This window comes from Tyto alba, unplaced genomic scaffold (assembly GCF_018691265.1).
Source record: "Tyto alba isolate M040663 unplaced genomic scaffold, T.alba_DEE_v4.0 Super-Scaffold_42, whole genome shotgun sequence".
Taxonomy (NCBI): Eukaryota; Metazoa; Chordata; class Aves; order Strigiformes; family Tytonidae; genus Tyto; species Tyto alba.
Genome location: NW_024881318.1, coordinates 39,514,240 through 39,528,193, shown reverse-complemented (window position 1 = coordinate 39,528,193; position 13,954 = coordinate 39,514,240). Strand labels below are relative to the sequence as shown.

Genomic DNA, 13,954 nt, shown 5'->3' with positions numbered 1-13,954 from the left:
GACAGAAAAAAACAAAGAAAAATAGCAACTGATGTATAATGGATTAAAATGTAACTCATGCAACAGTATTATGAGTGCATATCCCATTATTAATTTCTGTTTTTCACACCTGACTTGACACTATAACAATCTTAAATGAATTAAAAGAAGAAACCACAAAGAGAGGGGAATCAAAGTGGGGGAGCTCACTTGATTTTCATACCACCAGAAGTTTGTTCTTCCTTATCCCACTCCATGCTTTCCAAGACTCCCTGAGATTAAACAATGTAAAAAAACTGTTTCCAAGGAAAAGTAGTATGAAGCTTCAGGCAGGCATCTGCAAATCCATTCCCAAAACTAGTGAAAATTTTTGAACACCTATTTCTATCAATAATAGACATGAGATAAAATACAGTAACTTAAAGATGTATGGAAGGAAAGATTCTTAACACACTGCCCATTCAAATACGTCTACCTATCATTTATGTGCTGGACAGAAAGGGCAGGTCTTTTTTGCAAGAGGCAGAAAAGAAAATGAAAATTCTTTAAAGCTCTTTAAGAGGATCAAGTAAAATGGCTCTACAGAGAACCAGACCAGAAATATGAGCATGACTTCACCCTGCAGATGTGGAATAAGCACTTACTCCTCTACCACTAGGTGGTCTTGCTTCTGAATTCTCACCTGATCCATAGATTAAGGAATGGTCAAACAGTATAATCTATTATAAACACTATGCTTCATATTGCCCTCTTTCGATTTACCTGATGTGACTAATGTGGCGTCTTCAGCAAATTTTGCTATCTTAATTGGACCACCTGACAGAATTTCTTAGTATTTGAACAAGTGGTGGAAGTAACCTGTGACTTTATGTAGTGTGCCAGTCAGTCCCATAACTCCAGCACCTCACTTTTACTAGTAGCAAAGGAACCATCTCTAGTCAGCAACCTGGTAAGTAGGTCACAGTACCTACAAAACCTTCTTCTGATGTGCACAATTTCATTCCACTCAAGATGATCCTTACAACTACACTGCAGCACATTCCTTCTCTCATCCATTAAAAACAAAGCTCTGCTGTTCTTTTCACTTATGATATCCTACAAGCCTTTGTTGCCAGCAGTTGCATTGACAAGGGAGCCAAATAGTATTTCTGATACATGTGCAATAGGTGTGCCGTCTCTTAAACATGGAATGCAGAAGTTCCTTGCCCTGCGATGTATCAATACTTATAAGCAGTTTTTCACAAAAATACACCTCTAATTTGGAAATAAGACTGCACTGCCAGAAAAGAAAAGCTGTAGCTTCCTGATAAATTCAGCACCTCTCCCAGTATAGAATGGTTTGCAGTAAAGCACCCACTAGATTTAGAGATTAACTATCCATTTGTCTCTAATGAGGATATGACAACACTCAGGATAACTACAGCGAACACTGACAATCTAATCTGACAATCTCGCCACAGCTCCAACATCACCATAACCATCAAATAAATGTAAATAAATTGCCTTTTATCTAATGATTCTCTACAGCAGCACAGACTGGATTTTTTATAGGACGTGTAACACAGCACTGTACAATACACACTGATACTTCCTCTACTCCTTCCTCTCTTCATAGCAGCTATATTTTGAAACCGTGGAAAGCAGTAGCCCAGCCCTCTAGGTCAGGCAGCAGAAAATGCAAAGTATCTTCTTATCCACTAGTCTCTCTACTGAGAAAATCAAACCCAACAATCTGCTAAAAGGAGCTTTTCTCTTCATTGAAGAGCGCAATCCTGATGGAACTAGGTTGTCTTTTTTTCCTACGCTTTCCTCCTCAGCAAGGCCTTTACAAGGTCCTCAGGGTGAGCAAGCCTGTCTCTGGAAGTATCCATGACTATATGAGATCTGTTGGAAAAGATACCTACTAGCATCTACTCCTGACACAGCAATATTTCATTACACTCACATACATCAATGCTGCCAGATCAGGTGTAGTAAATAAAGAACAGCTGTTGCTACGATCAACTTTTCTGACAAGCTCCTTCCTAAGTGTGGTCAGCAGATTCGTAAGAATATGATCTCAGAGGGCACTGCATGCATTCTTTCTGATACCTGGTCCTTAAGGAATAACAATTTTCTTGGACTTGAGGAAGTCTGCCAGTATTCAAGTAAGAAGCTATGACATATGAAAAGATTCCTTATTAACAGTATCCTTATAGGGAATAAAATCCACCTTTACTCTCTTAAAACTAAACTGACTTTACAACTTCAAAAAATAAATGTGTCACTACAGCAACTACATAATATACTGAGTGCAGTTAAGTAGTTAATCTCTTCTACAGTAAAACCAGTTTCCAGCAGCTTTAGAAACTAATTTTATCTCAAGAAAAAAAAGGTTATCCTATTGCAACTCTAATTGGCTACATAACTATTCCTACCTGGGTTGAACAAGAAATTTCCACACTAGACCCCAGCTCCCCAGAGGATGAATAAGATCACAAAGATGACCTCCCTCATCTTTCCAGGCTTGAATATTGAGCTTTGCTAACATAAGAATCCAGAATTTCAAACAAGTGGAATGGGCAGAGGACAAGAAGCATCACACTTCTTTACTTACTGTATTTTTTCCCGTCTAATCCAAGGGCAGCTATCATTACAAGATATCTTTGTAGAACACCACTGAACACAAAAGCTGAGTAATAACGATCATGAAGTTTTATCTAACTTCAGGCATGGCTACAGAGATAAATTAATAAAATGGTGATGCACGATTTATAGCACACCTGTAATATGAAATAAAAAAACAAACAAAAAAAAAACAAAAACAAACAAACAAAACAAAAAAAAAAAAAAATCCAATGTAGTTGCTTTTTTGCGGGTTACATAGGAAAACTTCCTCCTCAAAATGGAATAAGCTACCTCACAGAAACACATTTTCAACTTGTAAAGAAAGCATTCCTAGTGGGAATTCACACAAAAATACTAATGAGCTGTAAAGGTACACTATAATTTACAGCTTATTAATTTCTTCAGACAAACAAGCCCACAGGTATCAGCCAACGTCATCATACCACCCACCTCAGGTAGCCTTCTATCAATAAACCAGAATCAGCAACTTTCAGCTGTTTGAATAATAAATATATTTTCCTCCCCATCTTTCTCACTTAGACCAGTTCCTTAACAAGATTTTTTTCCCTTAATTTTATGAGAAAACTAACTAGAAGGTTGCAGGCAGAAAGGCACAAAGACATACAATAATTCACTGATGCAGTTCAAAGGGGATATTTAAAACAGACAGGTTTCACCAATGAAGGAACCTTTTCCAAGGTACAACTTGAGTAAAATGATCTTTTTAAAGGAAAAAAAAGCATCAATGTCCTCAAATACTTTTTGCTTGCATTATCTATAAATCTCATTCACTGGAAAAACTTTTTTTGTAAAGAGTTTATAGGCTTCACAATCTCATCGCTACTGACACATTCATCCAAACTCCCTATTACCAAAATTATCCTCATGTCCCTCATTACACAAGAATAATCAAGGTTATATGCTACTCGAAATAAAGTGTTTAGATGGCAATAATGCATGTATACATTTGTCTTAATTTAATAACAGCATTTTATTACAAAGAAAAATACAATCAGGTGAAGGTACAAAAGTAAAGAAAAATTTATTAGTGTTAATTAATGCTTGAAGGTAGAATGGTTCTTCTTTCAGTTGGACCCATTAAAGGGGCTTTAATATAGATTTGCACAGCAAGCTGAAGATTTTCAAGTGCAGATAATGAGGCAAGCTAGTACTATTTTAACCCCTCTGGAGTATAATCAGTTGATAAGGTTTTGAAACATTACAAGGTCTAGGACAAAAAGATTAGCTTTAGTTCTTCCAGATCGAAATTGAAACCTAATTAATTAACAGTGTTATAGAAGACAGAAAAGGTTTACTGCTACTTTTACGCATCTTTAAATTAATCTTCTAAAGAAAACAGGTGAAGATATTTTAATTTATCTATTGCATGAATGGCAGAAGACTAAGTTCCCTGTTCTCATATTATCCTCTAAACTAATTGTTTAAATCCAAAAATTTTGATGCATTCTCCCAAAAACTTCACCTTATTTTAAAAGAAAAATAAAAAGCACTAGTGATCTGAGACATACACAGGTGTTACACATTAAATATATCAGGTGGGAAATGTTTCCAAAGAGAAGGGAGAATGAAAGAAGATCTCTGCAGCAGTCACCTTTTATAAGAAGAATAATTAAAATTCTAGGATAGTGAGTTATCCACTTAAAGGCAGCAGTTAGAAATTCTCTTCCTTGAAACACATGGAGAAATTATGTATCTATGCAAGGATACATAACTACTGAGAAAAGAGTTTTGAGCCACTAAGTAAAACAAAAATGACAGTAGTAAGATCAGTAGAGCAATATAGCCACCAACCCCAAAGGAGTAAGATTTTTACCATGCAGCATTTAGAACAAATATATGCCAGATGAGACACAGCTGGGACTATCTAGACCAAAAGTTACTAATCAACCAATTACAAACACGAGAATTAAAAAACAAACAAACAAACAAACAAAACAAAAACAAATTAAAAAAAAAACACAAAAAAAAAGGGAAAAATACAGTGGAAAACTTCAGTACAATACATTTTGTACTGAACTTTTGTGCAATAATAGATGAAAAAAATCACTGAAGTGCTTTAAGAAATACTATATTTATCTGAGACTTTGAATGGTACATTTTGAAATGCTTTACATTATTTCATATTTAAAATGCTTAACACAATATGCAGTTTTGCAATAAACTCATGACAAGAGAAAAAAGTCATATATTTATCTAAAATTGAAGATCACACCACTGTAATTTAGGAAATGTGCACAGCAGACTGAAGCCATACTACAGTACATAAAATTTCAATGTATGTACTCGGTTCCAAAGATATTAGACAGCAGAAGTTTTGCAAAACTGTGACTTACACTAATTTTTACCCATACAGCCACAGGTCCCATTCTCGTGAATATGTGAGCACTTTTTTCCCTGTTTAGGTTATACAGAAGGCATTAAAGACCACATTACTTCTCAGTCATAAGTTTCTAAATTAATCGTTTGAGTTGATTATCAGTAATATCCATTAAAATGGAATTCCTTCAAACAGTTGAAATATCTCATTACAGATAAAGCTAATTTAAGTCTTGGTATTAAGTAACTACATGCATCTCACCTAGGGTGTGGAGAATATGCTTTCTTATTTACAGCAATTTTAAAAGGGCTCTTAAGCATGTCAGGACAAAGTCTAAGGAGAGAATACAGGAGAAGAAAGATTATCTCATGTTTGCCTTCTAGGGTTTTTGTTGTTTCTGGCAGCAGTATCAGCTTACATACATACTGAATTATGGGATAAGTCATTTGTTTCCGTTTTTCCTTTACTCCGCATGGAGTCATACAATCAGCTGTTTAGTGCCCACTCTGAAATTCCTGGTAAGTAAATACCCTATGACAAATTATATTTTTGCAACTACTATCTCTGTGTAGTGCATGAAGAGGAAGGGAAAACAACAGAAGAGACAACTGGATAATCTCACCTTCCTAGATGTAACAGATTGGTAGACTGCAATACCCAGCCTTGAAGCCTTGCTGTCTATACTTTACAGAAAAGAATGTTCATTGTTATTAGTGCCAAAACTCAGTTTCATAAGCAACATAGTTGCATGTTAATTACATAAATAATATTTTTTTTCTCAGTAGATGAACAAAGAAAGAACAAATCCGGAAAAACTAAATGAGAATGCTTCTTACTACATTGTGGTCTATGCTAGCTCCAGTTGTTGACTACCGAATCACAAAAACCACTCCAAAACCCCAGAAAATGATCCCCCCTCTTGTTTCAGTCCTGTGGCATCCCAGCCAATGGATGAGGCAAGAAGGTCAGAATGACATCACCTTCATATACAGCTTTTACATACAGCACTGGCCATTGGCACCATCTGGTGCCCTTTACAATGCGCTCTCCCCCCCCCATCAATGATACTCTAAGGGAAGCTATTTGAAAGGGTTGTATTACAGCATGCATTAAAGTTGTGATGATCATCACAAAAGCAGCTTCTGTCCTCCTCATCTGCTAATACCTCCCGTCCTGTTGACAAGCTCTCCTTTCCCAGCATTCTTCCTTGGTTCTAGCTACATTTTCAGCCTCTCTCCACTTCCAGACAGTAATTGCATCACACTATCAATTTCAGATTTCTGATCAATTTCAACTCCTGAAACTTATCTGAAACCACAAAGAGCAATCTCATAGAGATGCACACTACAAGTTCAGAGGCTGCCACAGCAGGCAGCCCTGCTTAAAAGCACATCACTGCACACAAATCCTTATAAACTTCTTACACAGGTAGCCTCTCTTTCAGCTAAGGACAGGGTAGGAATGCAGGAGTAACTATGCATTGCTGGTTTCCATGAATGATGTGCATACATGAACCAGACACATTACAAATCACACCTACAGTCATGAGGACATGACAACACACACAAACTCCAGCCACTGCTGTAAGAAAAAATAAAAGGATGAATAACCTCATTTCAGTAGTTTGTCATCAAGAATCAGGTGTATCAAGTTTATTTTTAACTAACAAATAGGTAAGCTCTGAAACCTGAGTTTACACCACTGGATACACAACTTACCTCAATTCAAGCAAGACCCTGGTAAAGGCCATCAGAAATGTGAGAAAATTCACTAATGATTTGCATGATGGGGCAGAGCACACCCTCTGCACATTTGCTGATGATACAAATCTAGGAGGAGTGGCTGAAACACCAGCGGGTGATGCTGCCGTTCAGCAGTTGGACTGGCTTGAGAAACAGGCTGAAAGGAACTTCATAAAATTCAAAACAGTAAACGAGAAGTCCTTCACCCAGGGAAGAACAACACACAACCTTGTTTCCTAGGGTCCATGTACCAATATATGCCCGGGCTGCCCAGCTAGAAAGCAGCATTGCAGGAAAGGACCTAGGGGCTCTGGTAGACAACAGATTGACCATAAGCCAGCAAAGTATCACTATGACAAAGATAGCAAATGGTATCACAGGCTGCATTAAGCAAACTGTTGCCAGCAGGCTGAGGGAGGTGATTCTTCCCCTCTACTCAGCACAAGTGTGGCCACACCGGGAGTCCTGTGTCCAGTTTTGGGCTCCATAGTACAAAAGAGATATGGACCTACTGGAAAGACAGCAGCAAAGGGTCATCAAGATGATGTTGATGCAGGAGCATCTCTCCTGTAAGGAAAGACTCCTGTAAGGAGAGGGATGGGACTCTTCAGCCAGGAGAAGAAAATGCTCAAGGGAATCTCATCCATGTATATAAATACCTGAAGGGAGGATGAAAAGAAGATGGAGCCAGGCCCTTTTCAGTGGTGTCCAGTGACAAGACCAGAGGCAATGGGCACCAACTGAAACACAGGAGGTTCCTTCTGAACATCAGGAAACACTTTTCCACTTTGAGGGTGACTGAGCACTGGGACAGATTGCCCAGGGAGGCTGTGGAGTCTTCAACCCTGAAGATACTCAAAAGCTGTCTGGACATGGTCTGGGCAACCTCTAGGTGACCCTGCCTGAGCAGGGGTGGTAGACCAGGTGACCTCCAACCTCAACTATTCTGTGATTCTATGAAAAAACTATGCATCAGTTAGGCTTTTATCCCCAGGAACTGAAGGATCTAGACACCTGAAAGAACATCTTAGATCTCAGTCTGTGTTTCTGGTATCAGCTTTATTACCTGTGAAGTTATTCTAATTCTTTTCCTCTTCCTCCATATCACATTTGGTCTGCTTATGACTTTTTCTTATTAAAATTCTTAATAATATAGAAAAGCAAATTCTTTTCTTCTCAGTCTTGAGAAGGTAGTAATTTCAGGTTTATGGAGAAAATGAAGGTGCAATGTTTATTGTTCTCTTGTTTTTATTTAGTATTTGTTAGCGTTAGATTTCATAAATATCATATTTCAAACACTATGAGGGGTTCAAAAGCTTTGAATTACTTTAAAAAGTCTCATAAAAAGTCTCATTCTTTGATTACTTTTCAAGTAATTATTTTGATTTTTAGAAAATGCGCTCCTATTTCCTTAACTACACCAATGTCTTGGTGTACACAGTTTTAAGTTAAATTTTTTTACTGATACACAGTACTCAGTTTTGAGTGAAGAGTTCAATAGAGAATACACAACACAAGACTTATGTATGACATGTTGAATTTGTCAGTATTGTTTTATAGTTTATGCTAACAGTTAATAAATATTGTTATAGGTCAGTAACACTGAAATACACAGCTGTATTGCTTTTAGGATACTACATGGTTAGTCCTCATTACTCCATAAATGTTTTATTTTTTTGTTTGTCAGGACAGCAAGTATTTCCAAACCACAGACACATTACAAACCTAAACATAGTCAGAATTATTCTACATTAAACCCCAAGTTTAGGTTAGTCCTTAGGCAAGATAACGCAGTGACTTCATAAAACTTTTCTATAAAATTTCACCTAAAATCCTATGAAATTTTTAGGTGAAACCTGAACAACTCGGAAGAGTTTAATTAATACTTTATGAGAAGGTTTTCATCTCTGAATCACTTGCAACTTTCACCTTGAGACACAGCAGCAAACTAATTTCACATTTTAGGAAATATAAATTCCATGTCAATGATAGAAGTTTTCTTAACTGCTCTACTTAAACATAATACAAACCTGTTCTAGGGTTTCTATTTTGCGGTCTTTGGCTTGCAAAATCTCTAAAACCCTTCTGTCCTTGACTTCAGCTTTCTGCTTTTCTCTGGAAACAAACAAAAAAATAGACACTTTATTAGTCGTAATTTGCAGTTAATCATTTGAATTTTTCATGTCCTGTTAATGAATGTCATTTTAAAGCACAGAGAATTAAATTATCTGAAGCTGACAAGACTTGCAGTATTAATCAGGGAGCATATGGCAAGTGACAGCAAATTACATCTGTCAACAGCTAATACAAGTTTGTTCAAAAAGAAACAGAAGCAAGAGGTCTTAAAATACATTTTTAAGCAGATGAAATTATCTGTCTCATTCTTTCCAAAATGCAAGAAGTGGACTGGTCCACAGACTGAGCAAAATGCTTTTTTCCCTTCTTGGCAATGTAGAGCCACTAAGCTGCTTGGGTTTCTGAGGAGTCTCAGCTACAGGGCAGTTCTGTGTCTGAAACAACACTTTCAAACATCATGGGTAACCCACTATCTTTCACATGGATAGAACCTGTGAAAGACAGCTCAGAAGCTTAGGTAAAGGGGATGAGCAGAGCCTCTCCATGTGGTTAGTAAGAGCAGAGCTATAATCATCTCTGCAACAATTCACAGAAAACCTGCTGATGAGTCATTAACACTTTAAAAAAAATCTCGCCTCATCACTATCCTATTTTTTGACTAAGTTTTAAATATTGATGACCTTGTTGCCTTCTGTTTTAGGCAGAAAGAAGACAATGTTACAACAGTAAGGCTATACAGATAGTCCTTAGCACAACCCGGTTCCTATCATATACCTAGAATCACAGAATGGTTTCAGTTGAAGGGGACCTTAAAGATCATCTAGTTTCAACATCCCTGCCATGGGCAGAGACACCTTCTACTAGAACAGGTTGCTCAAAGCCCCGTCCAACCTGGCCTTGAACACTTCCAGGGAGAGGGCATCCAGAAACTTCTCTGGGCAATCTGTTCCCGTGTCTCACCACCTTCATAGTAAAGAATTTCTTCCTTATATCTAATCTATATCTATGCGCTTTCAAATTAAAACCATTACTCCTCATCCTGTCCCTACCCTCCCTGATAGAGTCCCTTTCCTTCTTTCCTGTAGGCCCCCTTGGAAGTCCTGGAAGGCTGACAGAAGGTCTCCCTGGAGCCTTCTCCAGGCTGAACAACCCCAACTCTCTCAGCCTGTCCTCATAAGGGAGGTGCTCCAGCCCGCTGAGCAACTTCACAGGTCCATGTCCTTCTCCTGGGGGCCCCCAGAGCTGGACACAACACTTCAGGTGGGGTCTCATGAGAGTGGAATAGAACAGGACAATCACCTCCCTTGACCTGCTGGCCACACTTGTCTTGACGCAGCCCAGGATACAGTTGGCTTTCTGGACTAGAAGTGCACACTGGTGGCTCATAGTCCATTTTTCATCCACTAATACCTCCAAATCCTTCTCACAGGAGGGCTGCTCTCAATCCACTCATCACCCAGCCTGTATTTGTGCATGCAATTGCCCCAACCCATGTGCAGGACCTTGCTCTTGGCCTTGTTGAACTTCATGAGGTTTGCACAGGTCCACCTCTCAAGCCTGTCAAGGTCCCCCTAGGTGGCATCCCTTCCCTCCAGCACGTCGACCACACAGCTTGATGTTGTAATAATTTGCAAAAAAAGGTCTGCGAAACAGATATTCCATAAAAATGGCCAAATACTACAGGCATCCCCAACATCACAGGAGACAGAGCAGCGAAAACTCCTTCAGATCATCCCCGCTCTCACAATACAGTTAAACTTCCATCATGGCTGGATATAAGCCTTCCCTAGAAGCCAGAGAATCCTATTTGCACAACTTTTGCTCCACCAAAATGGGAATGTTTCAGAGGTGGAAGGGAATGGAAGAGTGATGCGCATGAGTCTGTACATCTGATCAAAAGTGCATGAGAATATCCAGTTGTACACAAAAGGCTTCATTTGATGAAGTATTTTTTAACAGAGACCAATAAGGACAGTAGATACAAGGACAATTATTTTTCTCCAGTATTATCTATTACTGCATATCCTACTGTTATCAGGATTTTAAAGGCTAAACTATGCTGTCCCCACAGGCCATCCAATTATATATTTTTTTTAAATAAAGTTCTATGAGTGCTAAATGATTTAGTCTGATCTTGAGTAAATAAAGAATTAAGTAACAATGGTACGGAATTTAAAGCAAGGTTTTTGGAAACTGAGGTCTCAAGGCATCCTAACTGTATGTAGCTCTCTCCTAGTGCAAAACACAGCAGCACTGATGTGTTGTAACACTGGAAGAAAACTAAGAAATATCTAGCTGAAAAGTTATGTATTTAAATTACATTTAGCTAGGAGAAACAAAAATATATGGGATCTTAAGCAGTTGTACAGCATTAAAAAAAAAAAAAACAAACAAACAAAAAAAAAAAAAAAAAAAAAACAAACAACAAAACCTACTTCCATAAAGAAAACAATTCACAGGCTGTAATGAGCAGAAAAAAAATGAAACCATGAATATTCAATAAGTATTCCAAAAGACATTTAATGTCTGAAAGGTATTTAACATTTTAACTGAGACAGAAACTTAACAGAAAAATGCACATCGGATCCTAACCTCAAAGCATCTGATCATCTGTAATCAGAAGCATCAAGGAATTTTTCATGATAGGTTGCTAGGAAGACATCAGCAGTGAAATATATAGTACTGCCAGTTTTTCATAGTTTCTATTTGAACATCTACTAAAAGTGAACTAAGTAGATTGCAGTTACAGAGATCCACACAATTATGAAGTTATCTGATGTATTCTAAAGTTTACGCTGGAATGTCCTTTGAAGAAACCTAAGGACAAAAAACAGAGCACAAGGGAGAAAACAACAAACATGTTTCATAACACATGACGCTTAATGAAACAGACCCACTCTGCTTATAACACACAGCTAGCTTACAGAAATTACATTCTCAATCAGTTTTTTTTAAATGATAAAAGACTTTCAGATAATCTTATAAAACTTTGTACTGGAAGATATTAGACAACCTTAAAAACTAGGAGATAGTAAAGAAAAATGTCTGTGAAGAGATTATTTATATTATATAAATTATATAATAATAGAAGCTTGTGCATGTTTCTGAAACAGGTGAACTGTTCATGATAGGTTTTGTACATTATTCCACAATTTAAACAAATCAAATACTGCTCCAGTATAAAAATACCATAAACACATTACACCATAATCTGAGGAAGTGATGAACCTATATTAATCTGTGTCTAAACTGTAAGTACTACAGCATTCCAAGTTTCCTCAGGTATTCATTACAGCTAGAGAACTTACAAATTTAAGATTAGACAAATGCATAACTGCTCGATTCACAAAGACAAAAAGTAAAGCAGGTCTGAGAATAGTAAGTGTAGACACAGAAGGAATGATACAGTAAGATAAACACACACGTGCCCCATGAACCACTGAATAGCATTGCCTCTGGCCCCCAAAGTATCCTAACCTTAACTGCTGGCTGCCATGTCCTATTAATTCTTTGTTCCCACAGCAATGTATTTCCCTCTCCATTTTAATTCAGCTGTTTTTATTTTATATTTCTATTTAAATTAAGCCAGTATTCTGTATCTACCATCCACAACATGCCACTGTCTTCCCAACTCGTCTAATCACTTATCTCCTCTCACAAACTCAGTCTTTTTTAAAATGAGGTCAAATTAAGCACAAATACTGGATAATACCAAGCAAAAGAACAAATTGCTCTGGAGAACTGAAAAACTGTATGCATAGCTAATTATGGTGTATTATTGGTAGTCAAGAACTTAGGGAGCCCTGTGACTTTAGGACAAGACTGCACAAAAGAGGTTGGAAGAATAAAGTCAGGGATCGGAAAGAAACAATAGACCTTCATTAAAGCAAAAGATGTGCTTGTAACATAGGCACACACTAGCCAATGGCTCAAAGTGCATTTCTAGTTAAACGCAGTATTTTCCCAGTTTACCCAATGCTCAAACAGTTCTCTGAACAAAGCTATCAATTTATAAATACAGATCTAACATCATCATAAAGAGTGGGAAAAGTTTAAAGTAAATCCAAGGTTTTTTGACTTTGAGATTTTTTTTCCAGACCGTCTGGATAGCACAGGCTGTAGGAATGCCCCCCAAAATAGTTTCACTAGTTACTACCCACAGCTAAAGAAAAAATCCTAATTATCAGAATTTAAGCACACAATGGACATTGTCAGGAGCCCAAAGTATAAAATGATATGTCATATGGAACTTTATCAGCAGCTTCTCCTGGTGGCATAGGACAGCTTCCAATACTCATTACAGGACAGTCCCCCACAGACACTCTAAGTAATATGACTGACTGGAACTTACATATCATACTTGGTTATGTTGTTGTGCCTTGAAATGAGACTTGGTAAGAACTGCAGCAACCTCCTCCTCTTTTTTAGAAGGGTAACAAATACCAAGAAAAATCTTCAACTAACTTTATTAATTGAGCCATTATGTATTCACAGCATATTAAAAAAAGTCCAGTGGAATATAGGAGAATAAAAAATTCAGGCACTGTCAAAGAAGCTGATGATGATCAATGACTGAGACAAACTCCTGTTTAGCTAATTAGAACCACTGATGAGCAATAATGATGTGAGCTAAGAATATTTGCAGACTTCTTTAGGATGAAAAATGGAGTGAAGAGAGGCTGTCAATTTGTACAAGTTTTAAGCTCCAATCAGTTTTCCCATGAGTACTACCTATTTTAAATGTTTAACACAGATGTATTTAGCTACAAAGATTATCAAGATTCAGCTTCCCACAAAAACAAAGAATCTGAGAAAATATTCTTAAGCTTAACACTTCTGTGTTACGATTTTTTTCCTGTGTTACACTATACTCTACACAACAGGACAGGATATTTCTGAGTTTTGGCAAATTCTTAACAGCTTGTCAAAAATGAAATATTAGACTATGAGGTAAAATTTAGCTATGAATAAGGTACAAAAACCAGAACATGCAATAAAAAAAACCCTTAAGATTTTAAAAAATAGCAGTTTGTTGTACTTTATAAAACACCATGCTTCCTAAAATCTTTAGAAATAACAATATGGGGAAAGAGGCATCTTGTATCCTACTACAGGTCTTAATCAGTCAAGCAATTAACCATTTGTCAAGAAAAAGTATTTCGGAGTTGTATAAAATTACATCATTTTACATCAATTATATGAAAATAATTTT

The 13,954-nt window shown here is 37.2% G+C and overlaps 1 protein-coding gene across 5 annotated transcripts in view; it reads right to left on the bottom strand.

Annotated features, from left to right (window-relative positions):
- Positions 1–13,954, bottom strand: part of CNTLN (centlein) — a 199,421-nt gene that overhangs the window by 160,600 nt on the left and 24,867 nt on the right. For all 5 annotated transcript variants that reach the window (XM_042804806.1, XM_042804808.1, XM_042804807.1 and 2 more), the window contains one exon: positions 8,697–8,781. In XM_042804806.1, the coding sequence (XP_042660740.1) occupies positions 8,697–8,781 (85 nt within the window). The remainder of the gene's footprint in view (positions 1–8,696; positions 8,782–13,954) is intronic.